At 45.6% G+C, this 25,315-nt stretch overlaps 1 protein-coding gene across 1 annotated transcript; it reads right to left on the reverse strand.

Moving 5' to 3' along the window:
• Positions 1-1,344: 1,344 nt before the first annotated feature.
• On the reverse strand, positions 1,345-18,477 carry NKPD1 (NTPase KAP family P-loop domain containing 1). The gene is made up of 4 exons (XM_035120463.2): positions 18,377-18,477; positions 11,419-11,629; positions 5,170-5,301; positions 1,345-4,241 (listed from the first exon to the last, which is right to left on the reverse strand). Exons 2-4 carry the CDS (start codon positions 11,537-11,539, stop codon positions 2,518-2,520), a joined length of 1,977 nt encoding a protein of 658 aa, XP_034976354.1. The 5' UTR covers positions 11,540-11,629; positions 18,377-18,477; the 3' UTR covers positions 1,345-2,517.
• Between the last annotated feature and the right edge of the window lie 6,838 nt (positions 18,478-25,315).

The raw sequence follows: 25,315 nt of genomic DNA on the forward strand, positions 1-25,315 counted from the left end.
TCAAAGCAGAATGATGAGTAAAATGGTGTGTGTGTATTGCAGGTTACTCCAGGGCAAAGAATCTACCTTGGGTTGATTCTTGGAGGTGCAGGACTTTTGAGGTGAAATAAAGCCTAGTTTTGCCCCTGGAGCGGGCTAACTTTGCTCTCGTGTCAAGGGCTAAGCCCAAGCCATGAATCTGAGGCAAGCTGGTGATATAATTGGCCCTGTGGAACTGGCCGAGGTGCAGCCCGAGTGCGGCTGTTTCCATATTTAGGTGCTACCTAAATTAAGTGAAGCTGCTGCTTCTTTGGGGGGGGGAGCACTCATAACTCATTGGGTTGGGAGACGAGAAAAGCGAGCTTTCGGCAACAGGAAGTTGCCTTTTCCTGAGTCAGACCATTGGTCTGCCTAGCTCAGCATTATCTGCGCTGATGTACAACTGCTCTGTCCAGTGTTTCAGACAGACAGGCTCTCCTTGCCCTACCTGGAGATGCCAGGGATTGAATCGGGGCCCTTCTGCATGCCAAGCAGGTGCTCTAAGCAACTGAGCTGCGGTTCATTCGCCAACATTTGCTGAGACGGGCCTTCTGGCGGTTCCCTCGCTAGGAGAAGCCAAGTTACAGGGAACCAGGCAGAGGGCCTTCTCGGTAGTGGCACCCACCCTGTGGAATGCCCTCCCACTAGAGCTCAAAGAGAACAACAATTACCAGACCTTTAGAAGGCATCTCAAGGTAGCCCTGTTTAGGGAAGCTTTTAATGTTTGATGGGTTTCTGTATTTTAGTGTTTTGTTGGAAGCCGCCCAGAGTGGCTGGGGGAACCCGGCCAGATGGGCGGGGTATAAATAATAAATTATTATTATTATTATTATTATTATTATTATTATTATTATTGGGAGAGTAGGCTGAGCCTTAAATCCATAAGCCTGCCAGACTCCTTCCCTCCTTCATTCTAGACCAGGCGTCTCCAACCTAACCCCCTCCAGATGTAGTCTGAAACATCTGTAAAGGAGCCAGGTTAGCAAAGGCTGTTGACATTCCAACAAATGCAACATGCAGCAAAATCCTATACATATCTGCTCAGAAGCCCCATTGACTTCAATGGATTGCAGCCTTGGCTCTCTAACTGGGTGTAAAGCGCTCATTTTTAAATTTTACACACAAACCCTAGCCCAGAGCTGTATGCTTCCCTGCCTTTTAAAAACCGAAACTGCAGCAAAGCAAAGCAAATGCTGGAACCTCAATAAAGTATGGGTTGATTTTTCATAATGTATGTTGCTGCTGATTAAGGAATTCAGTCTTTGCAGATTACTTGACCTCGTTCTCACTGCTTGGACTTCCATATTTAAATGCAAAACTTCCATATTTAAATGCAAATTCTTGCACAGGTTTATTTTTTTATTTAAAGAATAATGCAGAGTCATCACAGAATCAGTGCAAAAGTGGCATGGACAAGAAATAAGACTGGTTTGACCCTTCCTACCTGCAAGCAGTGTCCAAAGGGACTGATATGGCAGAAAGCAGAGAGCCCAAAAACGGGGGGGGGGGGGGAGAGAGAGAGTTGGAGCCAATGCCAGACAAAGCTGCTGTTTCTCCATTTATGAGATACACGATACACACAACCCTGCTGTAGATGTCACTTAGCATCCATATTCTCCCCCCTCCACACATAAACTTCTCTAAACACCTTAAATAATTCAATCAGCTTGTTGCACAAATCCAAATCCTTCATTGGCTACAGCAGCACTCATTTCCCTCCTCTTCACTTTCGTTCCTGTATTCACAGCTTCCATTAAGTTTTGCAAAAAGAACAGAAGGAAGTTCAAATGCAGCCCATTTAGCATCATGTTTGGGAACACGCAAAGTCTCTCCTAATCCCGTTCTCCCGCTGCAGATTGCTATGTGTCCCTCAGCTGAGGGTAAATTGGCTTTTGAAACTTCCCAGGCATCAAGAAACACTTCCCACCGTAAACTTGTCTGCCACAATACCCAGTGGCTTTCCCGGAGGATTCTGGGATGTTTATGCTGTTCACACGAGCACCAGCTAGGCCTCTTCAGCCTCCCCCATCACCCTGCATTGAAGTCAACAAATTGCTGGGGGGGGAGGGCACTGACTGGTTTTTCTGCCGTTGCAGCAGCTGTGGTCCAGTATGTTTTCTAATTGTATTTTTATTGCTTCCTTTAATTTCTTACACATTGTATTTTTTTGTGTCACAGCCGCATTTCACAGAATTCAAATTGCAGTGCAATAAAACACAAAAGAGTAAATAAAAGGTACGGTTAAAAATGCGACAGCTGTGCCATCTCCTGGCTTCATCCAGGAATCCACGGACACACCGTGGAACCACCTGGGTGAAGCTCACAGTTTGGGAAACCCCACCCTGGAAACACAGCCGACACTCATTCACTGATCCACACCAAAGGGATAAATGGGCAACAGGCAAAATCGTCTCTCAAATAGCTTGTCCACCATGACTGATCATACCTTATTACAAAATGTTCGATAACCTTCCAGCAGACCCCTGGAAACCCTCCGATTTACACCATCCTGCCTGAATTGGCTGCTTCTCTGCCGTCGTCCTTTTCCAAGGAAGCTGCTTCTTTATCTTTGTCCTTTTCCAGAGAAGCCAATTCTTTGCTGTAGTCCTTTTCCAGGGAAGCCAGGGACCGCAGCTGCCCCATCCGATACCTTATGGAGTGGTCCAAGTTGACTGTGTACCTCACGTACTTCTCCCCTTCCTTCACGGTGAAAGGGAAATCGTGCCACAAGAAATTCTCAAAGCGTTCGGGGTCATTGTCCAATGCCATGATGTTGTGAAGCTCCTTATGATGGGAGAAAAGCTCCTTGCAGTTCACCGCGAAGACGTGCCACATTGTTTCCTCGCCATCCTCGTCCACTGGGTGGCACTGCCGCCTGTCCTCCATGCACTGCAGTATCCAGCTCAAGCGGCAAGGCCATTGGTTGGCCATGACTACCCAGGCTGCCACCGACCGGGGGCAGATGGCATGTCTCAAGACATGCTGCTGGGTCATAAGCCGGATAGTGATTGGGATGGTGTTGACGATCCTCTTCATCTGGACAATACTGTCTGGGATGTACCTGTAAAGGGAATCAAATTCATCGTGCAAGCAGTGGAAAGCTTCGTGGATGTACTGCACGGCCTGAGCGTCGATCTGTTGCTGGTCCATCTCTGCTGATGCTTCCATGTCTCCCAAGGCCCTGTCCTTCCCTTTGGCCCTTTTGATCCCCTGCTCCACGTTTCTCGTGATGATGTTGTACATCAAGTCCTCCCGGCTCTGGAAGGCCTCGTGCAGAAACCGCAGCTTTGCCCTCTGGCCAATTTCCGGGATGGAGAAAGGCAGCGTCACCGTGCGGTTGAGGTAGAGGTAACCGTTGTCGGCCATGCCCTTCATGCAGCTGGCTTCCTCCAAGCAAGAGACAATGACACAAGGGTCCACTACCAGGATGAAGATGAACGGGGCGTTGGTGTCTGAAAGCAGAGTGTTGATGGCGTTCAGGACCCCAATGACTCGTTCTGGGTAGCACATGTCCAAGTTGGTGACCTCAAAGACAATCCTCAGCCGCCGCCTCTCAAAGATCTCCATGTAATACACAAAGTTGGTGAGGAGTGCAATCTCTCTCTTCACGGCGCTCATGAAGCCCAGATGGCTGGTGAATTTCTCATTGCTGGTCATGCTCTCGATCTTCTTCTTCTGGCTGATGATCAGGTGCTTAATCACCGGAGCAATGGCCACCACGGCCCCTGAACCCGTAACACTGGCCAAGGAGGCAGCGAGGATCTTCAAGACAGTGCCATCCCTCAGCCCTGGCACAAGGTACGCGGTTGTGGCCAGGCCAATGCCAGCTAGCAAGATGGTCAGGAACCCTCCGGCTGCAAACGAGGCTTTCTTTTTGAGCCTCCACTCCTGCTGGCTGAACCCGGAGGCAAAGTGTGGCCTGCTCCCCACCACGTGGTAGAAGCTCAGAGGCAGAGGCCCGAACTGGTGGCGGATGCGGTCGCACAAGGTGGTTACCAGACCAGCCCACAGCTTGTCACTGCCGGCGTATTCCCAGGCGCTGAATCTTATGAACATGAAGTCAATGTTCTTCCTCCTGAGATGAACCTCTGTGATGACTGGCTCATAGAACACCAAGTACCACAGGAGGGTCAGGTAGTTCCATCCTTCCGGTATCCGGGGCTTCTCATGTGTCCTCCTGTACTCGTTTTCTTCTCTCCGGACAGTTTCCTTGTGCATGCATTCTGTCAAAGTGGAACAAAAAGGCATTAGCCTTTCAAAAGTGGGATGAGATGTAGGGACCAGCTACTATTCCTTCTCCCTTCAACTTAGAAAGGAGATTCCAACTTTCTGGCGGTAAGAGCTGTTCAACAGTGGAACAGACTCCCTCAGAAGGTGAAGGACTCCCCTTCACTGGAGGCTTTTTAATGGGTTGGGTGGCCATTTTTCAGGAATTCTTTACCTGTGATTCCTGCATTTCAGGGAGTGGGACTAGATGATTCTCAGGCTCCCTTCCAACTCTACAATTTTATGATTCTACACCTTCACTCATCATCACTCTTTTGTATATGCCTGAAGGTAATAGGACCTGGTAACCTTTTTTATATATATCAGAATGCCCCTTGCATTTAGATCCAAGATGCTGTTAAATTGAGCCACTTATTGCCGGGGAGAGCATTGCAGGAAGAATGTGATTAACTTCCCCCGTCAAGCAAAAGTTCTATTTTAGTTGGCCGGAGCAGATTACTACACAGCACTTAGGAGTGTGCAATTTGTAAAATTGGCTTGAGGGAAGTGGAACACTTTAACATGCCACTTTAGATGGTAATATATGTTAATACACGTAAGCCAGTTGTAATTGTATAATTTTTAATCCGTATTTTAGTGTGGCTTGATGCATTATGCATGTACCTATTTTACTTTTATTGTCCGTGCATGTGGAACAGCCTGGTTGGCAAATGAGCAATACATTTGTGCTTGTCTCTTAAAGAACAAAATCCTGATTGAATGGACAGGCTAGAGAAAAAGGCCTGTTTATGGCAAAAATCCATGTTAGGAGGCACGGGGGCAGGGCTTTCCTCCCTATTATTACTGAATACCCAAGAATAACTTGGCTTCATCCCCCACCCCTTCCACCCAGTTGATGCTTTTTTTTTTTTGCCTGGGACTTACTTCCGATATGATCAAGCAGCGAATGCAGGCGGTTTCCACAGGGGGAGTAGAAGCCCACTGTGACGGGCGTGGAGGTGTGGCACAGTGTCTTAGAAAGGGAACAGCAGTAAATGTCATCTTCTGTCAGGATATCTGAGGAGAGGAAAACAATACAGCCTTCGTAAACTCTGAACCAGCATAGATATGGCAGCAGGAGATCACTGGGGTGGCTTTCAGATGACCTGGCTGTTGGCATTCATCCTGATGGGTTTGCACAAAGTTTGCAGGGAGGTCAGACAATGCTGGCTGTTTATTGAGCAATCTTCGGAGAGGTTAGATAAGGTATCGTCAAACCTCTCAGACCCACTTTTAAGCCAGACATGCCTTTGGGGACCCATTTCTTATTCTTTTTATCATATATTTTGCATGGTGGTCAATGGTCCTGTTGCAACCCACCTTGGGTCAGACCGGCTGAAGATCAGTAGGTGATGATGTGTGAAGCAGGTTGTTACCCTACGCTTCCCAGTGCATTTTGCTGACTCCTTAGTGCAAAAAGTTAGATTTTGGGTGCGGTAAAGAGGGAAGCAGGTTTGTTGCACAAGAGCAGCAAATCAACTTTAACCATGCAACGCTAACTGAATCCCCACTGAAAATAGTGACCGCCTGGAAATGCCCATAATTGGGCAGCTTGTTTTAATGGTAGCTGTGGGAACAGGAAAGCCTGCAGTTCTAGAAAAGGCGGGGATGAAACCTGCCCCCTTCCAAAGCAGTTTCTGCAGTGTTAGAAACTCAGATATATAAGCTAGGTGCCAAATGGCTCCTTAAACCAAGGTTACAGTCACCAGAAAAGAATATCTAGTTGCCATTTTGGGGGAAGATGGCTCTAAAGTCTTATTTTTCAAATGATGGATTAACTATGATTGACTGACTGACTAGGTCAGATGACAACCTTGAGCTCGGTTAAGAACTCTGAGAACTTTAAAGGATAAAAGTCACTTGATCCAGGGGCGGTCCACAAATATATTGGCCTTTTCTGACTCCCTTTGCTTAAAAGCGACTGTTCTTGCTCAGGCTGCACAGAAAAAGCATTTTGGTTCGAGAAATTCATTCTGATTGTGCAGATGAAATATAATCGATAGAATTCTGCAAATTGGGGTATTAGTTTGTGAAAACAGGCCAGATCCAATGATCCTCCAGATGGTGGAGATGTCAGGCACCATCCTGGTGCTCAGGCATCTTCACTTGGTTGCAAGTGCTCAAAAGCTAGGTGCAAAATGCGCCTGGCGCCTGGCTAATTTCAAACACTTAGCTCCTGCAAGGTTTCATCTGGCAACTCATCTCTTGCAAAGCTTATTACCGTACCAATGTCATGGTTAAGGGGATATTGCAGGAAAATTTGACACTGGACGGACACTGCTCCCCAACACTTTTCCTTTAAATCATGGGTAGGCAAACTAAGGCCTGGGGGCTGGATCCGGCCCAATCGCCTTCTAAATCCAGCCCGCAGACGGTCTGGGAATCAGCATGTTTTTACATGAGTAGAATGTGTGTTTTTACATGAGTAGAATTTAAAATGCATCTCTGGGTTTTTTGTGGGGCATAGGAATTCGTTCATTTATTTCTTTTCAGAATATAGTCCAGCCCCCCACAAGGTCTGAGGGACAGTGGACTGGCCCCCTGCTGAAAATGTTTGCTGACCCCTGCTTTAAATTGTAACCTCCTTTGCACTTTTACTTTCAGTTTCTTATTTGACACTCAATTCAGTAAAATACCAGTTGCACTCTTATGATTATGGCTACATGCATAACAGCTTTTGTGTTCCCTATTTAGCCAGCCCCAGGCCCTCCGACTAAAGGAGGTAGGACCGTAATGGCTAAGTGAGAGCAAGCACTGTAGTTAGATTATGTGGCCTCTTCCCTGGAATGTTTTATTAAAATACAAAGATGAAAGAGAAGAGTAAACGAAGTTCTCTTGGGAATGCTGGTTATCCCCTATTCCATCCACACCAGTTTCCTGGGCCCACAAATCAGCATGGAGGAACCATTTTTACAGGACTCTTAAAAAAAGAATCCTCATCACCGTCTTGGAAAAACTTAGATACAGTAATTATTCAGTGGAATTAATGGCAACTGTAAGCACTTTTTATAAGTCTTTTCATTTGCCTATTCAGTGACTGAACAGGAAGCTGAGGTGAGCTTTAAAGTCCCTTAATTGTTAGAGACTCTTGGAGATTTCTTCTCCAACATAATTAGGTTGTGTACCTATGGGTGGAGTTCAACCGTGAGGTTTGTGACCAAGGGATACGTGTGGTTAGACAATTCCTGGTTCAAAATTCAGGACCAGGATGAATGTTGCCTCCCGACGGTCAGTACTTTGCAGAGGGGATTCAAGTGCATATCAGAAATTTAGGTTTGTGCAATTAAAGTACGCTGTCACCTTACTGCAGCAAATCCACTTCTGCTGGAAGTAAACAAAAACTTAGATATACTAAAATATACTAAATATAAATATACTAAAATAGAGTAGAGCTTTTGTTTTATTTTTGCAGTGTTTCCCATCATTACAATTTTTTGTCATTTGGGGCGCATCGCCCCAGTGCTTTTTTTCTGGGGGGACACAGGGGTACACATACCCCTAAACATTTTGTGAATCTAACAGGAGAAGAAACTAATTTTTTTTATTTAAAAAAATGTTAGTTTCTTCTCTAGCACAGTGAATCGTCAGTTCCGTTGCTACCCCCGATGGCGGCCTAATTTCCTGTCACGGTGTTTCTTGAGTCTCAGACAGAAGTGAGTGTTTAATGTGTGAAGCAGTGTGGAATGTGGATGTGTGGTGTTTTACTGATGGAAGTTTGGCCTCTTTGAGGGGCAGTATTTCAATATGAGTAGGAAAATGACTACTGTAGTTTTCATTGTCATCATGAGGTAATGCATGCTGTCCATTTACTGTATTTATTTCTCCTGATTTGAACTATAAAATGGTGGTTTTTTCTTGAGTCAGAATGAGAGTATCCCCAAACATTTTTTTAAAGAAAAAAAAGCACTGCATAACCCTGAGATTATTTTGACTCGGGGATGGCACAGATACGTTCCAATGAAAGAAACATGGCGATAGACTCCTAAATCTCCCGCAATTCCACCTTACAATGGAATTGGCTCTGGAATTTCCGGCTGCTTGACATGATTTCCAGATATTCCTATGCCACAAGAGGGTGTAGTGCATTGCTCATTTTGCGTCTCCCACTTGGTCCTATTAATCACGAGAACATTCAGGGACAAGAGAAGCCTCACAGGGCGTCTGACATTCTGCCTCTGGGAAATCCTGTCCGACAACCCTCCCATGTCTACCCAGCCACCTAGGCTTCTGACTCTGCACAGGTATTTTCCATAAGAAGAGCACAGGGGCCTGCCTTAATCCAATGGATCCCATTGGCCCATCTGGTTGGCACCTGTCTGTCTTGAGAGTAAATGGAGTGCATCTCCGGGGGTGCAATGCATTAGCAGCACAGAAGTGACCTTGGGGTGCAAGCCTGGGCAGTGTGCATGGAGGTCCAGGGCTGCCCAAATGACTATATCAGAGCAAGACATTTATCACCAGCTCGGTTGCATCTAGCTTAGAATTATCTGTGCTGAGTGGCAGCCCATGCCCTGAGGTTTCAGGCAGGAATCTTTTCCCGTTCTACCTGGGGATCAAACCTGGGGCTTTCTGTGCTTAAAGTACCCGCTGTACCACAGAGCAATAGTAGGGCAGTTCATAAAAAAACAAAAAACTTTTTTTAATGCCTGCTCCAAAGGTCTTATCTTACTACACTAGGGATTATCCAGCTATATCTGAAATTTCATGCATATCTGTTAATATATTGACCCTGCTCCACTGAATTGAAATTTCAGCCTTCACGACATAGGAAAACGGCCAAGCAAACAGCTGTTTTCCACCCGTTTGAGCCGCAGCTCTCTTTTTTTGGGGTGTGTGTGTCACTTACTTTTTGCATGCTTGTTTGCAGAGCGTTAAGGAAATTCTAGAATGTAGGTCACACCTGAATAGTAGCAATGTGAGTTATGTGTTTTAAACCATTACAGTGGGTGGCGTGTGCGGAAGGAAGGCCTGGATGTTACAGGAACACCCAGGGGAGGAAATGCTGTTGTGCATCTTGGCATTCTGTGGACAAGAGACACATTTCACTCCCGCCAGGGCATTCCCTGTTGGCAGAGGCTGTACCACCCACTGCCAAACCTCAAGTATGCAAAAACAGGCTTGGATGCACATGGACTATTGCTCTACGGCGGTTCATAAAAACTTTTTTAAAAAAATGTCTGCTCCAAAGGTCTTATCTTACTACACTAGGGATTATATAGCTATATCTGAAATTTCATGCATATCAGTTAATATATTGACCCTCCCCGTTGAAAACACCAATATATTCTGTCTCACTTTCATGATGAATATAATAATAAAGCAAGGAAGGCTTTCCATCCAGACCCAAACCTGCTTCGCTTCACCAAAGTAGCTGTCCCATGTTCTTTCAGGCCAAGGAATGTATTAAGACGGACCCTAAATTAACAGAATACTGGACTTTGACAGGAGAGATCTTGAGTTCAAATCCTTCCCCTCATCCAGTCATGATTCTCGCTGGTGGCCTCAGGCCATGCACCACACCTCGGCCTAACATACCTCACAGGGCTGTTGTCAAAATAAAATGCAATGCTCCACAATCGCCAATTTCCTCCTGCGTTTTTTTCCAGATGGAGCCTGTTCCTCAAAGAAATAGGAACTTTAGTGCATAAGAACTGGCTAAAGTCAAGTCTGTGAATGGAGTCTGGACTGTACCATTCTAAACTGCAGGAAAAGATTCACACTACTGAATGCTCTTCCATAGCAAAAATTCCCTCCACACACAAAATTAGAATGTCAGGGGAAGCTTAGGCTAGGTTTTTTGTGCAGGGATTCCCCCCCCCCCAATGTAGTGCATTTATTTATATGTGCCCCTATCTGTAGTCTGAAGTAGCATAACCATGACGGTGTCAGAACTGGGCTTCAGTTTCTGCTGTTTTATTTCACATTAGGGATTTGAGGTACTGTATAGGCTTCAAAGAAGGGTTTAACTGACCAGGAAGTGGATCACAAATGGATACAGTAATTACAGCTATGAATTCAAATGATGAAGGGCTTCTTTGGGGGGGGGGATTTCTTCCTGTGGATCTTGTGAAAAGAAATATAAAAAGAAATAGACCTAAGAACAAGAGTTTTAGGTGCAAGCATGGCATTAAATTTATAAAAATGGGGCTGCTTTATTAATATTCCTTAAAATATATTACTCCCAAGGGTATCATATCCATGCTAGATGCAATGACTTTTTTCCTTATGTGATGGGGAATTGTTGAAGGTGTAAAGTAATTAAGATAGAAAAAGTGTTCTTAGGAAATCTGCAAAGGGAATTGTTGAGCTGTTAAAACGATGGCAGTTGGATTCAGTAACTTATCCCTGAGTTTGTTTCTGACATAACCTGAAGCGCCACATCAGGAAGCAAAATCTAGCAATTTAGTCCGTAACTTCTGAATGGCAGCCCTAATGCCTGTTAAAAAGTATTTGAAAAAGAAGGAGAAGTTGTTAAGCAACTGAAGGCTTGACGTATTATGCTAATTAATGAAATAACTATTCAAATACGTTTTGGAGGTAAGCACTAATTAACTTCCTACTTACAGGAACTGTTTGTTGCAACAAAACAAAAGTTATAATTGGCAGTTAACCTTGTGAGAATTTTTTAATTTTTTTAAATTCAGGCGGTGAGTGGGAAGCCTACTGTAAATACAACTTTTTTCAGTTTCTGTTTAAGAAAACTATTGTTGTGAATCTGAAGAAAGTGGTAAAGAGATACATGTTTTGTTCCAAAATACGAAGTACAGAAGTCCTGTTGATACTCAGATTTAACAACTGGAAGATGACATTCGAAAACAATTCCTACCATTCCAATTTTTAGAGAGTACCTTATATTGTTTCTTTTAACACACGTTTTAATGGGGAGCCAACAGGATTTGAACCTGGGATACCTAGTTTGAAACCCCCTCTCCACCACGAAGCTCACCGAGTGGCCTTGGGCCAGTCACCTCCTCTCAGTAATAAACCCAGGCAAGGGAGAACCACGGGCACCTGAACTCAAAACGTGCCTTGGAGGACAGGCAGGGTACGAACGCAACAATAAATAAACAGAATGACCTGATTCTCTTTCCCATACACCCAAACCCAGCTGTTGTGAGTCAGGAAAGGGCCTACCTTTCCGGCTGTGGCAATCCGCATTCGAGCAATGCGAGCCCTCGCCAGAGCATGGGCAGCCTCCATCATGGTGCTCTTCGCAGCGATGCAACCTCGTGATCTCGTCGTTGCAGCAGCTCATCGGTGGAGCTGGAGCAGGAGGTGGAGGTGGAAGTGGAGGTGGTGGAGCTGCAGGAGGCAAACTCACCAGAGTCCCCAGATAGTTGGGACCCTGCAAGAGAGAAAGAGACCGGTCTCAGCAGTTGCCTTAGGCAGCTAAACTTCTTTTCCAAAACTCTATTTCAGGCAGTTGTGTCAGTGTCCCACTGCAGCTGTAATTCTCTCCCTCTCCCTACCAGATTTTTATATTTTTTGGGGGGTGGTGGTGGAATTGTTGTCAAAATGCCCAAAGGAAGTAATCCGGTGATGTACCTGTCCGGGCAGGTACAGCCGACGAAACAGAAATGACAGCACGCATTTCCTCAGTCTACCCAAGGTTAAAAACCACGGGGAACAAAATACTCAGCAGGCGTGGCAAAAAGTTGGAATGAATCCTGAAATCTGCCCTCGCATACCAACAAAACAAATTAGCAAGACAAATATCTCAGTCACCTGAGAAAGATAATGGCTCCGCAGTGCATTAAGTGGTTGGTGACCGTGTGACGGAGGAGGGCTGAGTCAAGGAAGGCCACACAACCCTGCTCTCATATCAACTAGAGAGAGCCTTTTTCTTTTTAAACAATATGTTGAAAAAAGGCTTCAGGTGGAAGCAGCTGATGCATTTAGGAGAGCCGAAGTGTTATGGAAAGCAAGCAAAGTATTTGTTGAATGTCATTTGCTGCCTGCTTTCATCTCCTTTCTACGGGGGAGTGCCTTGGGAGTTTCTCTTATGCTCCGCTTGCAAAAGTTTAAACCCGTTAAAGGAGAGAATTGGCAACTGGACACCCTGGGGCCCAAATCCAGCCCTCCAAGGACAAGAACCCGCCTGGAGTTGCCAACTCAAAAGGCCAAGCGAGACTAAAGGAAATCTGGCCCTAGCATCCAACACTGCTGGTGAATATTGAGAGCCTTTCAATAGAAAATATGAAGTCTGAGGGGAAGAGAGCTTTGGGGAAGGAGGGTCGGTGGCCATGGCAAAAGGGCTTGCTGCGATGTCCATTTTGAGGGAGACAGCCGTGGGCCACCATCCTTTCTTCAAAATAGCTACTCTCAACTCAGCTTTTGATAGATTTGGGGACAGAAGGGAGTTGAGTTGGGTAAAGAGGCGGAGCCACAATGGAATCTGTGATAGTTGGGTTTGAACCAAGACATTGGAACTTAACAACATTGGAACAATTTGAATTTATACATATAAACTGAACAAGAAGAGCCTGACAGAATCCGACCCAGTCATATAAGCAGCCATCACTCTCCCAGGTACTACCGGACTTAGAAGCCCCGCCTCCTCCTCTAGGCCACATCCATTCCATTTTAGTCCCATTTAACGAGATATGTTTCATTTAATGGTCTATAATAAATAAAGGTCCCCATGTGCATGTACAGAGAGCCTTTCTCTCACCCTTCAACTACTGCCACTGGCCCCACTCCTAAAACGTACTTAGAATTAAGGCCTGGAATTTGCCCTTTTAGAAATCAAGTACCACCCATAGCTCCTGTAATGACATTTTGCAAACATGGTTTAAAAACAAACATGGGAAGAAAAGCTTGTCATGATTCTCTGCTATTGCTTTGCCGCACTCCACCACCCTAAAACAAAGAAAATTGGGTGAGAAGACATGATGTACCTGGACTTTGGGCAAACATGTGATAGTGTAAGGCGTGAATTGCATGTGGCAAAGTTAGCCAAAACTTGGCCTAAGCTATGGACAAGTCTGGAAACTTCTGGAATTCTCTTTTCCCCAAATGGGATGCTTCTTCCTAGGGTGGGCTTCGTTCCCAGGCCTTGGAGTCCTGCGGAGCTTTGCAGAGATCTGTTTTTTTGTGCTCTCTTTTGTGACGAAGAGAAGGAACGGATAGGATGCAGAAACGAGCAAAGGCTCTGAGATCTCTCAAGGCAGAGAGGCCTTTCCAAACGTCTGGAGAAGGATCCCGGGGTCTTAAGATATAGGAGGGCTGCCTCTGGCTAAGGCAAGGAATACTGAGTGTCATTAAAAGCGGCGCTGGCAGAGTGGGAGAAAGACAGCACGGGCGGTTAGCAAAGTCACTTAGATAACGCAGGCGGGGTCCACAGAGAAAACACTTTACTGAGGGAACTGGAAAACAAACAAACAAAAAAAACCGGTGTAAAAGGACAGAGAGGTTTTGTTTTCGTTACATTAGACCTTGTACAAAGCAGTGAGACATTCAACAAAGCATGCGGAGCTAAATCTCCCTCGGAACTACACAGCCAATCCGAGCATGTGCTACTGCAACAAAGATGGTGCCACTTTGACTGGTTGCTAAGCAACAGCTCCTCCTACCCCCCTCCTGGCTAGTTGATGGTACCTCAGAATTAACCCTTAAATTACATGCAGAATGATCTATGCTGTTGCATTTCTAACACCGACTTGCGCGTCACAGTCCATAGAGAAGTTCCCGCTGAAATGAAGGGAAGCTGTGCAAGAGTGGGGCTGGAGCTGGAGAAGCTGCCCCTCGGTTTTGGCTCATATATATGTTAAAGTGATGAGGAAGTTGATTTTATTTAAGTGTATATCTGGTAAACATTGCATCAAAAATGTGTATGTTAGTAGAAATTCCCACTAAAACATTGATGTGTTCTCATTAGGGCTTTTTTTTTGTGCACCCTGATGGGCAAATGTATGGAACTGGAGGTTTACAAAATGAGAAACGGAGAGAAACCAAAATTGTCATTCATCCACTGCTTACTGTGAACATCCTTTCAAGGACTGTGTAACTGTAGCTGATCTGACACTCGTATGCACACTTTCCCCACACCACTGGCCCACTGCCATTGCTGGAGAATAAAGGACCCTGCAACTGGTTGCCTAAAGCAGAATATTACGCCTCTTCCAGCTCAGGTACCGTGTTTCTCCGAAAATAAGACACCGTCTACAAGGTTAAACTGTCTATCAGTATGGCTTATTTGGGGGGTATGGCCTATATTCCTTGAATGCTTAAAAATCCTGCTATGGCTTATTTTATGGCTATGTCTTATTTTTGGAGAAACAGGGTAGCTGAGAAGGAAGCAACCCACTATCTCAGGCAACCGTTTATCCATAAATTTTGTGTTGAATGTGCCTAAGGGAGCAGGGAACTTCCAGAACATAAATACAGGTGGCCTTGTTAAGTTATTTAATTGTATTATTGGCACTTGAGGAGAATCCTGACTACACCATTTACCTTATGTATTTCCACAAATGTATTTCCACATGGAATTAAACAAGTCAGTTGGGCTGTCATTTCCCTGCTGCAGCGTCCGGCTGGCCACCCACAGCTCAGTCCTGGGGGTTAGTTTGTTCCTCCAAGAAGTGAAGGAAGAGATCGCAATGACTTGGCCAGTTAGGCACACGGGAAACTGCCTGATACGAGGCCAGACATCTATCTCAGTGCTGACTTCACTGACTGGCAGCACGAGGCTTAAGAGTGTTCTGAAGCTTGTATTTAATCTGCTGGCGCCCTAAGTCAGTTTGCTGTACTAGGTATTCAAATAACTTGGCACTCTCTATTGTGTAGTGAAAAAATGCTGTGGAGCAATCACGCAGTGAGTAACGCAATGGTGAGACCGTCACGTGTTCATGAATTGCCTGGCAAGGCCCCATGAGGCACTAATATCAGATTATGAAATGCTTTATTTCCTTTTGAGGAACATCAGTGGCTATAAGAAGTCCTTGCTAGATTAGGCAAAGATCCACGTAACCTAGCGTCCAGCCCAATTGGTGAAATGCTCCCCCCCGAGAGCTCATAAACAGAACAGGGTGGGTGACAACTGTCCCCAACTCAGACAGGTACACTGCATCTCACCCTGGAGGTTCCACTGAACAGCTGTATTGGCAATGATCACTCCATGTGGAACCTCCACGTGGAGAGGCAGTCAACCTGCAAACACCAGATGCTGAAAGCAAGCAATGGGGATGCCTATTGCCTTGAAGGCTTTTGAGCAACAGAGGCCCTTGTCCAAGTTTCCTTATCACCAGAGATTAGGCAGGTGATTACAGGAGAGACAGGACCTTTTCTGTGGTAGCTCCCTGGCTTTGGAATTCCCTCCCGAGGGACATTTCCCCTCTGTCAGGTACTATTGTCATATAGGCACCAGCCCCCCCCCCCAAATAAAATCAAAATTTCATGATCTTTGGCATTAAATGTCATCCTCTTGCGATTTGCTGGTTTTATTCTGTCTTGCTGCTTTATTCTCATTTTAGTCTATACCTTATCGTTTTATTGTGTATTGTGTACTAGCAAAGTTGTAATAGGCATGGCTTGGGAATTCTAAGAAACCAACATATCAGTGCAGTTTTGAAACCAGTGGCTAAAATCAGGGCAGCTTTCAAAGGTTCAGTCCTCCATCTTGAATCAAAACAGCATCCAATTGTATCCAAACACAGATGAAAACCTGGTCCTTGATCTCAGGAACCATTGTGCAAAAATTGGTTACAATATCTTAAGAGATGTCCAAAAGCAATCAGAGAAACAACTTTCCCAAAAAATATAGTAGATTTTTAATTTCTTGTATGCTACCTTGAGGATTTAGAAAAAACAAACAAATAAAAGTCTATAGATTTTTTCTAAAACCCACTTAAATAATAAGCCACACAATTAAGTACAGTGGTACCTTGGTTTACAAACTTTACCAAGGTAAAGTTCGCAAACCGGGACACTACTCCCAGTTTTGCGGAGTTCGTAAACCAAATCGTTCGTAAACAGGACTGTTCGCAAACCGAGGTACCACTGTATCTGCACATGTGAGAGAATGTTCCTTAAATCTTATACATTGTATACCCATTCAACTATCTTATATTACTTGCAATACATCACCAAATAGTTGGAGAGGCTGTGGGGATAAAGGGACTTTTTTCCATCTCTGTTGGGAATGCCCAAAGGGTGCCTTATTCTGTAATGAAATCTATCAGGAGACATCAAAGATGATTAAAACACATGTTCAATTTCTCCTCAGTTACTCCTAATAAATATGTGGATAGATACTATGTGGACATTTCACCAAAATGAACTTCTGACATAGATGCCTGCAGGTGCCAGGATCTCTATGGCACAACAGTGGGAAAATCTGATTATATCATTATGTTATAAAAATCTCTAGACTAGAATTTAGTTATTGCTGATAAAATAGTGCATAGGTTACAGGTCCCTAAGGGACAGGTATATTTTGTTCATTTCTACTCAACATTATGGGACTTTATTACATATCGTTTTAGTTTCAGGTTTTCAAGTATGTCATGATCTTAAATTAGGTGTTACTACTTAATACGCTTAGGTTATGTGTGCCCTGTTGTTAATTGGATATATTATGAGTTTTTTTATAAAAAAAATTGTTTGTCTCTGTGGTTCTGTAATAATTTGAAAACCAATAAAAAAATAAACCAGAGAAAAAAAGAGAGAAAGAAATCCAGCTGACCACTGTTGGAAGCAGGATACAGGGACTGATGGGGACGTCAGTCTAATGAAGTACAGTTCTTATGCTCATGTTAGGAGCATAAGGGAAAAGGGCAAGGAGAAGGGAAAAGGCAAAGGAAGTTTTAAGTGCTCAGAGTGGGCAGGCCTCATCAGAGCTGGGTGATGTAAAAGGATGCAAAGGCATAATTAACCGCACCAGCTGGAAATGCTACAGACTGACAGAAAAAAACACTCAGAAAATCAGGTGCGGCAGCCACACTCCTCAGCTGCTGTCTTTCCTTTCCAGCCGGGAAGAATGGAGCATGACTAAGGCTGTGGAGGAGGTGTCCCAGTTTTCAGGGCCATTATGGGTGCCAGGGTTTTAATTACCAATGACGAGAGCTTATCGATTAAGAGAGAATTTCCTGCTTTTGCATCCTTCTCTGCTGCCCTCTACTGCTAGCGTGGTTGAAAAGCGGCATGGTAATATTCAAAATACTGTATATAAATAACACATATATCATTACATTTGCATACCTGACTCTACAAGCACCGGGTGAGTGGCTCAGACTTAGCCGTTATTCAGGCTGACCTGTGCTTTTAAACAGCTGTGGGACAGGCAGAAATACAGCAGGTGAAGTCCCCCCCCCATGTTACTGGCTGGGGAAACTTCATTTCATTTAGTTCAGCTGGTAGAGCATGAGGCTCTCAATCCCAGGGTTGTGAGTTTGAGCCCCAGTTTGGGCGAAAGATTGCAGGGGGTTGGACTAGATGACCACCGTGGTCCCTTTGACTCTGCGGTTCTATGACCTTGCTCACAAGTTAATGGGAGCTGCGGTTGGTTGAGATGTGGAGGACACCTGGAAAGAAAAAGCCATTTTGCCAGCAGCAGCACCATTTACGCCCAGGTAACTCCCATGCAGTGGTTATCTGGTCGCCCTGTGCTGTCTTGCCGAAAAGAGTAAGGGGGATTTACTACTCCATGTTTCTGGTCTTGTGGGCAGAATTCTACCACCTCTCGGCACCTGGCCGGAAATCTGAGGAAGCAGCTAGAGTGTGGTAAAATTGCCTTTGCCATTTGCCAGTGTGGCGTGAACAACCGCCTTACCCAGAGGCACCTTCTCCATTACATTTTGGTGACAGTCCTCCTGCCCGAGTGGTGTATCCACTCCCAGTGGTAAAATATAGGACACCCTTAATAACCGATTATCCACACCTTTCTGAATGGCACCACAAACTGTGCCTAAGGGTGGGCACGTCACTCTGCTGAATTGGATGACCAGCCCTTTCGCCCTCCCAGGGTGCTTGCGCTGCTCGCTTAAATGGCCGGCTGCATTCACTTGCCCAAAGGGCATGTGTGGCGAGGTGTATCTGAGGTCCTACCAAATCTCCCACCTAACAGGCGCAAACCCAGAAGCATCTCCAGACTTACCCTAGATCATATCAGGGGCCTTTTGGTGTCAGCAGAGCCAAACTTTCTCAGGGTCTAAAAATCCTTATGTGGCCTCGGCACTCAGAAGTGCCGAGAAGCCTCTGCTCCAGATGCTCTCGTCGCAGCTCTGAGAGGATCCTTCAGGATCCTTCCTTGTACTTGAGGAGGAGGCAGGCAGGCAGTTGGGGAACATTCCTGCCTCGCAGCCTCCACCCCTCTTTTGCGGGCTGAGGATTGCAGCAGCTCCCTCAAACCTCCCCTGACCTGTTTTCATGGGCTGGGTTGCAACAGGCGGGGGGGAATGTGGGGGCGAACTTGGCCTCGCCGGTAAGGGACACGGGGTTCACACACGCGTGCCGTGGTGCCCGAGGGCAGGAAACCAGCCTTTGCCAAAGTCTGTGATTATTTCAGTCTCCTGTGTTAATACGCATTTTTCTAAAGAAGAAGCTTTCGTTTTCATTAGGCCTCCCTATAATTTGTAGCGTGGACCCAGGCGTCCCAAAAGGTGTCCCAAAGAGAAACCAATCTATTTGGCACTTGCAAATCACATACAAACAATACATAATTGATTGTGCTTATCCCCCCCACTTCCCCAAAGGCAGTGTGTTTCCTTTGCGCTGAAATGAACAGGGTGGAATAACATAATGTCAATGTAACTTACATAAACTTTCGTAAGTTATTAACTTTGCCACAGCAGACCGTAAGACTTAGGGTGCATCAAATTTTTCAACTTTCACATTCCCAGAATGAGGGGAAATGGAAACAGGAACGCAAATTGCACACCATTGACGGGGGTCAGTATTGGAAATTGCCCGATCGGATATGCATGATATTGGGTGTTTTTTTTTTAGTCCGCAAACGCTATGCAAATAATTACATTATTTACTGCATTGGTTTTTATGTTCCTCCTCCATTGAAGTGCTTAATTACACAAATAACGCTAGTTTCAGACACAGTGGATAGCGAGACAAATAATTTAGGTTTTAGCGGAAGCTGACCTGTAGCAAAACTGATTGTGACAAACGCATTAATTGATGGAAATTGCTGCCTCATCCACTGCTGATCTGAGGAGCACAGATGCAGCTCATATGGCACCTTCATTTTTCAAGGCTCCTCGCAGTGGCTGCATCTGGACAAGCATAGCTTGGCTTAATAAGCTGTGATAGGAACATAGGAAGCTGCCTTCCATTGAGTCAGACCATTGGTCCATCTTGCTCAGTAATGTCCATACTGGCTGACAGCAGCTTTCCAGCTTTCTAAAGAGGGAAAATTTTCAGCCTGGGATCAAAGATAGTACTTTGAAAGGGGCTTCACAAGACCCTGACCACCAGCAGGTCAAAAAGGTCACCAGATGTCATTGTAAGATCAGGTGACTGATAGGTGGGCAGAGCCACCCACACCTGTCAAACTCATAATCCAGTTCCCCACCTCTGCTTTAATCTACGGAAGTCTTCCTTGTTACTTTGCCATCTTTGCCATCTGACACAAAAGGAAGAATGGAAGGGGCTGTGTCCTTGGTCGAAACACTTAATGGGCTGAGATATTTTTTTTAAGCTTTATGGTTTTCTTTTGAATGCCAGTGTTGTGAGTAAGTTCATCAAGCCATCATAAATACATGGATGAATACAGGCCCCCCGCCCCCTGCACTTACACATGCCGGCTTATGCTCATGGCACTGGGAAAGAAATGAAATAATTCAATCCAAGCCTGGAAACGGCGGGAGAGAGCTGGAGAGTCCTCGTGGCTTGTGAGGAGACCCTCCCTGGAGCCCGAAGAAGACGTCAGTGAGGGCAGAGGAAGCCCCGAAGTGACCAGAGACGCAGCAGGGCTTTGCTTGCACTGCTCAGCCTCCCTGCCTAACAGCTGATGTGTGGGGTAGCACAGCTGCCACTGCTGCTTTCCGGCACGTCTTCTGGCCTCCTGCCAGCCCCAGAGCTTTGATTCTAGTTGCGGATAATTTTGGATACAGTATTTTTGGTATAGATTGAAGAGAGAGCAACAGAGAGGGTGTTTAGAGGGTGCTCCCTACTTGGCGTGATTTCACTTATGCGTGCGGGGACTGCATAAGTGAGGGGATGCTTGTACAATGAGTAAAGCTGCCCTGGGCTCCTTCGCAAGGAAGGGCAGGATATAAATTCAATTTGTAATAATTTAATAGTATTAATATCATATGTATTAGCAAACTCATAAGACGGGAGGGGAATGTTAATCATATACAGTGGCCCCTTGACTTACGAATTACTCGACATCCGAAGTTTTCGACTTACGAACGGGACAAATGGCCGCACACTTACGAATTTTTCTACATCCGAACGGAAAACGTTGGCAGTTTTAAGTGCAGTTTCCTCAACTTACGAATTTTAAATGCAGTTTCCTCGACTTACGAATTTTTCTGATTTTTTTTCCCTATGGGAAACTGCTTTTTGACTTACGAACTTTTCAACCTACGAATGTGCATTCGGAACGGATTAAGTTCGTAAGTCGAGGGACCACTGTATGGTGATAAAGCAGGCGTCCCTTTGTAAAACATCATTTTTTTGGGTCAGCTATGTAAAAAAGAAAGGAGATCTTGTAGCTAGATAAGAAAAAAGGCCTGCCTAGACCCCCACATCGCATTTCCCATAGTGACCAACCAGATTCCCATAGGAATCCCCCAAGCAGTGTATGAGCACAACGGCGCCCCCTGCTGCCGCCCTCCAGTTATCGGCATTCAGAGGCATCCTGTTTATACTGTTTGTGTTATGATATTTATATATATAGGTTTTAAGTCTCCCCAAACACCTTTGGAGGAAGGGTGGTTTTTATAAATATTTCAAATGTTTCAACTTTTAAACGCCTGCTGGGAACTTTTCTATTCCTCTAGGCCTATGCAGGCAATTAAGAACACGTATTTCTACCATGATTCATGTCTGCTTTTAACTTTTAAAAATAGTTTTTACTGTACAGTTGTACAACTACTGTGCCTCTGATACAGGAGGCTTACACGATTAGTTGTCACTGAAAGTTTTTCCTCCTGGAATTTTGACTCATCCCCTTTGAAAGCTGCCCAACTTTGAGGCCACTGTCTGAAGTCCAGTGCCACCTAGTGACGTAACAATATATTGTGGGGATGAAGAACCGGAGGCCCAGCTGCCACCAACTCCTTCCAGCCCCAGACAGAACAATTCAGTGGTCAGGGGGGGTTGGAGCTGGGAGTCCAGCAACATCTGAAGAGCCACCCCTGGCATAACAGTACTATTTGCACAGGTGGGTATCAGAACACAAGGGGTTTGTTCCAATGATGCAGCTCTGCTTCCTATGTCCATGCAACAGACCATCTTCTTCAACTCCCCTCCCCTCCAACCCCTCAAAATCCACTCCAGAGGATTCCAAGGTCTTTTGTGATAAAGTTGTAGATGTTCCTACCTTCGTGGTCTCCTCTGCCTGGGTTTTCCTCCCCTTCGAATTCATTTAAACCTCTTGATCCTTGCTCTCACTGTCCTCCTGTTCTCATGGAAGATCCCTCTTCTCCAGCTCTTCTTGTGCCCTCCTGCTTTGCTGGCTCACACACACACATATGCAGACATCCATTTGGCTTCTTTATTTAATCCCTCACATGCCTTCGGTTGCTACCATGAGTTTGCAGGGGGTGGAATGCCATGAGTAACACCCTGAGCTGCATTAAAAGTGGAACCTTCTCCAATCAAAATAATAATTAGTTGGTGTCAAGTAGAAATTCAAGCTTGGCGAGGGATGGAGTTAGACGCTTGCAGAAGCGGGAGGAGGAGGTGGCGGTGGTGGCGGCTGTGGTGGTGGGGAAGAAACCATCTTCCTTCCTTTGAATGTGAGTCAGGAAGAAGACATTTATTTCACTGATTCAGAGTTCGGAGACTCCCATATTTTTTCCCCTGTCATACCTGCATATTGTTTTGTTTATTAAATTTGTATAATACTGCGCTTCATCCAGAGATCTCAGGGCAGTTCACAACATAAGGGATACTTCTTTTCTCTCAATATCCAGGAGTAGACGCAAGAAACACTGAAATGATCACAAGTGACTCATTCATAACTGTGAGCAGGATGTGTGGCATCTAGGAATGAGCAAACCTGTCCATGCTGGTTTCTCATTTCCCATTCTCCCTATTTTCACATCAGTTTGCACAAGGGGGGGGGGGAACCACCTGAAAATTCATCAGCTCATTAGCGTGAATTTCTCCAAATACTGTATGCACATTGTTCTATGTAATTTCTCCTAATTTACGTATTTTGCAAAGCAATTTTCCCATATGTACTGGACATTTTGACGCTATTTCCACTGTGCATGCATTTGTATGGGAGAATGTGATGCTGAAGACCAATACCAAGCTCCATTGTGTGTTGAGCACACATTTATGGAAGTGAATTGTGGGCAGCTTCTACCCAACAGGAACAACATCTCCAAGCCTTCCATATGCACTGTGTCAGGAAGAATTGGGGCATCATATGGCAGAATTCATCATGCGAAAGGCTGGACGATTAATCCCAAACCGGAATTAAGATTGCCAGAAGAAATATCAATACAACAACCTCAGATATGCTGATGACACAACCTTGATGGCAGAAAGTGAGGAGGAATTAAAGAACCTTTTAATGAGGGTGAAAGAGGAGAGAACAAAATATGGTCTGAAGCTCAACATAAAAAAAAAAACCCTAAGATCATGGCCACTGGTCCCATCACCTCCTGGCAAACAGAAGGGGAAGAAATGGAGGCAGTGAGAGATTTTACTTTCTTGGATTCCATGATCACTGCAGATGGTGACAGCAGTCATGAAATTAAAAGACACCTGCTTCTTGGGAGAAAAGCAATGACAAACCTAGACAGCATCTTAAAAAGCAGAGACATCACCTTGCCGACAAAGGTCCATATAGTTAAAGATATGGTTTTCCCAGTAGTGATGTATGGAAGTGAGAGCTGGACCATAAAGAAGGCTGATCGCCGAAGAATTGATGCTTTTGAATTATGGTGCTGGAGGAGACTCTTGAGCAGGGGTCCCCAGACTTACCGGCGTTTGGGCCGGTTCCCACCGCGCCGATCGCGCGGTGGGCCGGAGGGCGGGGGAGCGCGCGCCTGTGCGGGCCGGAGGGCGGGGGAGTGCTTACTGGCGCGGTGGCGCACTTCCAGGGTGGAAAAAGCGCCAAAAATCCTTTGTGCGCATGCGTATGGGCCTCCCCCGACCTGGAAGTGCACCAGAAATGACCTCTTCCGGGTCAGGAGAGGCCCATACGCATGCGCACAAAGGATTTTCGGCGCTTTTTTTCCTGACCCGGAAGAGCGCTGCCGCGCCGCGCGCCGTAAGAGCGGGCAGCGGGGGGCGGCGGGGGTCCTCGCAGGCCGGATTGGCAGGCCAATTGGGCCGCATCCGGCCCCCGGGCCGTAGTCTGGGGACCCCTGCTCTTGAGAGTCCCATGGACTGCAAGAAGATCAAACATTATCCATTCTGAAGGAAATCAGCCCTGAGTGCTCACTGGAAGGACAGATCCTGAAGGACCTCCTAAAGGATGCCGTGTTAGCTAACTGGTATATAGGTAAGGTAAAGGCAAAGGACCCCTGTACAGTTAAGTCCAGTCAAAGGTGACTATGGCGTTGTGGTGCTCATCTCGCTTTCAGGGTGAGGAAGCCTGTGTTTGTCCACAGACAGCTTTCTGAGTCATGTGGCCAGCATGACTAAACCACTTCTGGTGCAACAGAACACCGTGATGGAAACCAGAGCGCAGTTTACCTTCCCACCGCAGTGGTACCTATTTATATACTTGCACTGGCGTGCTTTCGAATTGCTAAGTTGGCAGGAGCTGGGACAGAGCAATGGGAGTTCACCCCATCATGTGAATCCGAACCGCCAGCCTTCTGATCAGCAAACCCAAAAGGCTCAGTTATAAGACGGTTTGGCCAGATGCTTTGGTGGGAAATTAATTTAAAAATCTATGTTTGGCTAAAGCAGGGGTAGGCAACCTAAGGCCTGTGGGCCACAAGCGGCCCACAGGGGTCATTTAACCGGCCCACGAGCCGCCCCCAAACCAAGCCACCCGCTCGGTGAGTCCCTGTGCGCTGCACTAAACTGGTGGAGCGCGGCGGGGAGACTCACTTCCGCGGTGCCAGAAATTGCGTCTGCACAGACGCAGATGCCAGAAATTGTGGGCGTGCACGCTCAATCTGGCTTATGGAGGGATCTCTGCTGGAGTGAACCGGCCCAGGCGAGGTAAACCTTGCTGACCCCTGGACTAAAGGAATGAAATTTAAAGATCCATTTGAGTCAGATTGACACTGTTTTGTTTTTTATGCAAGCAAAAATGGACTACAAAGACACTGAGGTCCAGCACTGAGGGTCTTCTGGTGGTTCCCTCACTGCGAGAAGCCAAGTTACAGGGAACCAGGCAGAGGGCCTTCTCGGTAGTGGCACCCGCCCTGTGGAATGCCCTCCCATCAGATGTCAAAGAGAACAACAACTACCAGACTTTTAGAAGACACCTGGTCAGCCCTGCTTAGGGAAGCTTTTAATATCTGATGGACTACTGTATTTTAATATTTTGTTGGAAGTCGCCCAGAGTGGCTGGGGAAACCCAACCAGATGGGTGGGGTATAAATAAATAATAATAATAAGATGATGATGATGATGATGATGATGATGATGATATCTCAGCAGCATACAAAACTTTATGGTTACTTTGAACATTGTGGGCTTGAATTTTGCTACTTCTTGGGGAGTTGTACTGACCAGTTAATGTTTTTGTTTAAGCTCAGCATTGTTACCAGAAAAGTGGAATACACATATTAATGCAATATTTAATTTAATGGTGGTTACATGAAGGACATCATGTAAAATCTATTATAATTTTAGCAGATCAGACTTTTGCCCGGATGTCATGGAAAAGCAGAGAGTGCCTTGTCACTGACAGGAAAATTTCCCCTGTGTTTTTACAGAA

This window comes from Zootoca vivipara, chromosome 6 (genome assembly GCF_963506605.1).
Source record: "Zootoca vivipara chromosome 6, rZooViv1.1, whole genome shotgun sequence".
NCBI classification, from domain to species: domain Eukaryota; kingdom Metazoa; phylum Chordata; class Lepidosauria; order Squamata; family Lacertidae; genus Zootoca; species Zootoca vivipara.

Coding starts and splice junctions, on each gene's coding strand:
- NKPD1 (XM_035120463.2), bottom strand. CDS start 11,539: ATGAGCTGCTGCAACGACGAGATCACGAGGTTGCATCGCTGCGAAGAG. Junction 5,302..11,418: donor GGATTGCCACAGCCGGAAAG/GTAGGCCCTTTC, acceptor TCCTCTCCTCAG/ATATCCTGACAGAAGATGAC. Junction 4,242..5,169: donor GCTGCTTGATCATATCGGAA/GTAAGTCCCAGG, acceptor CCACTTTGACAG/AATGCATGCACAAGGAAACT.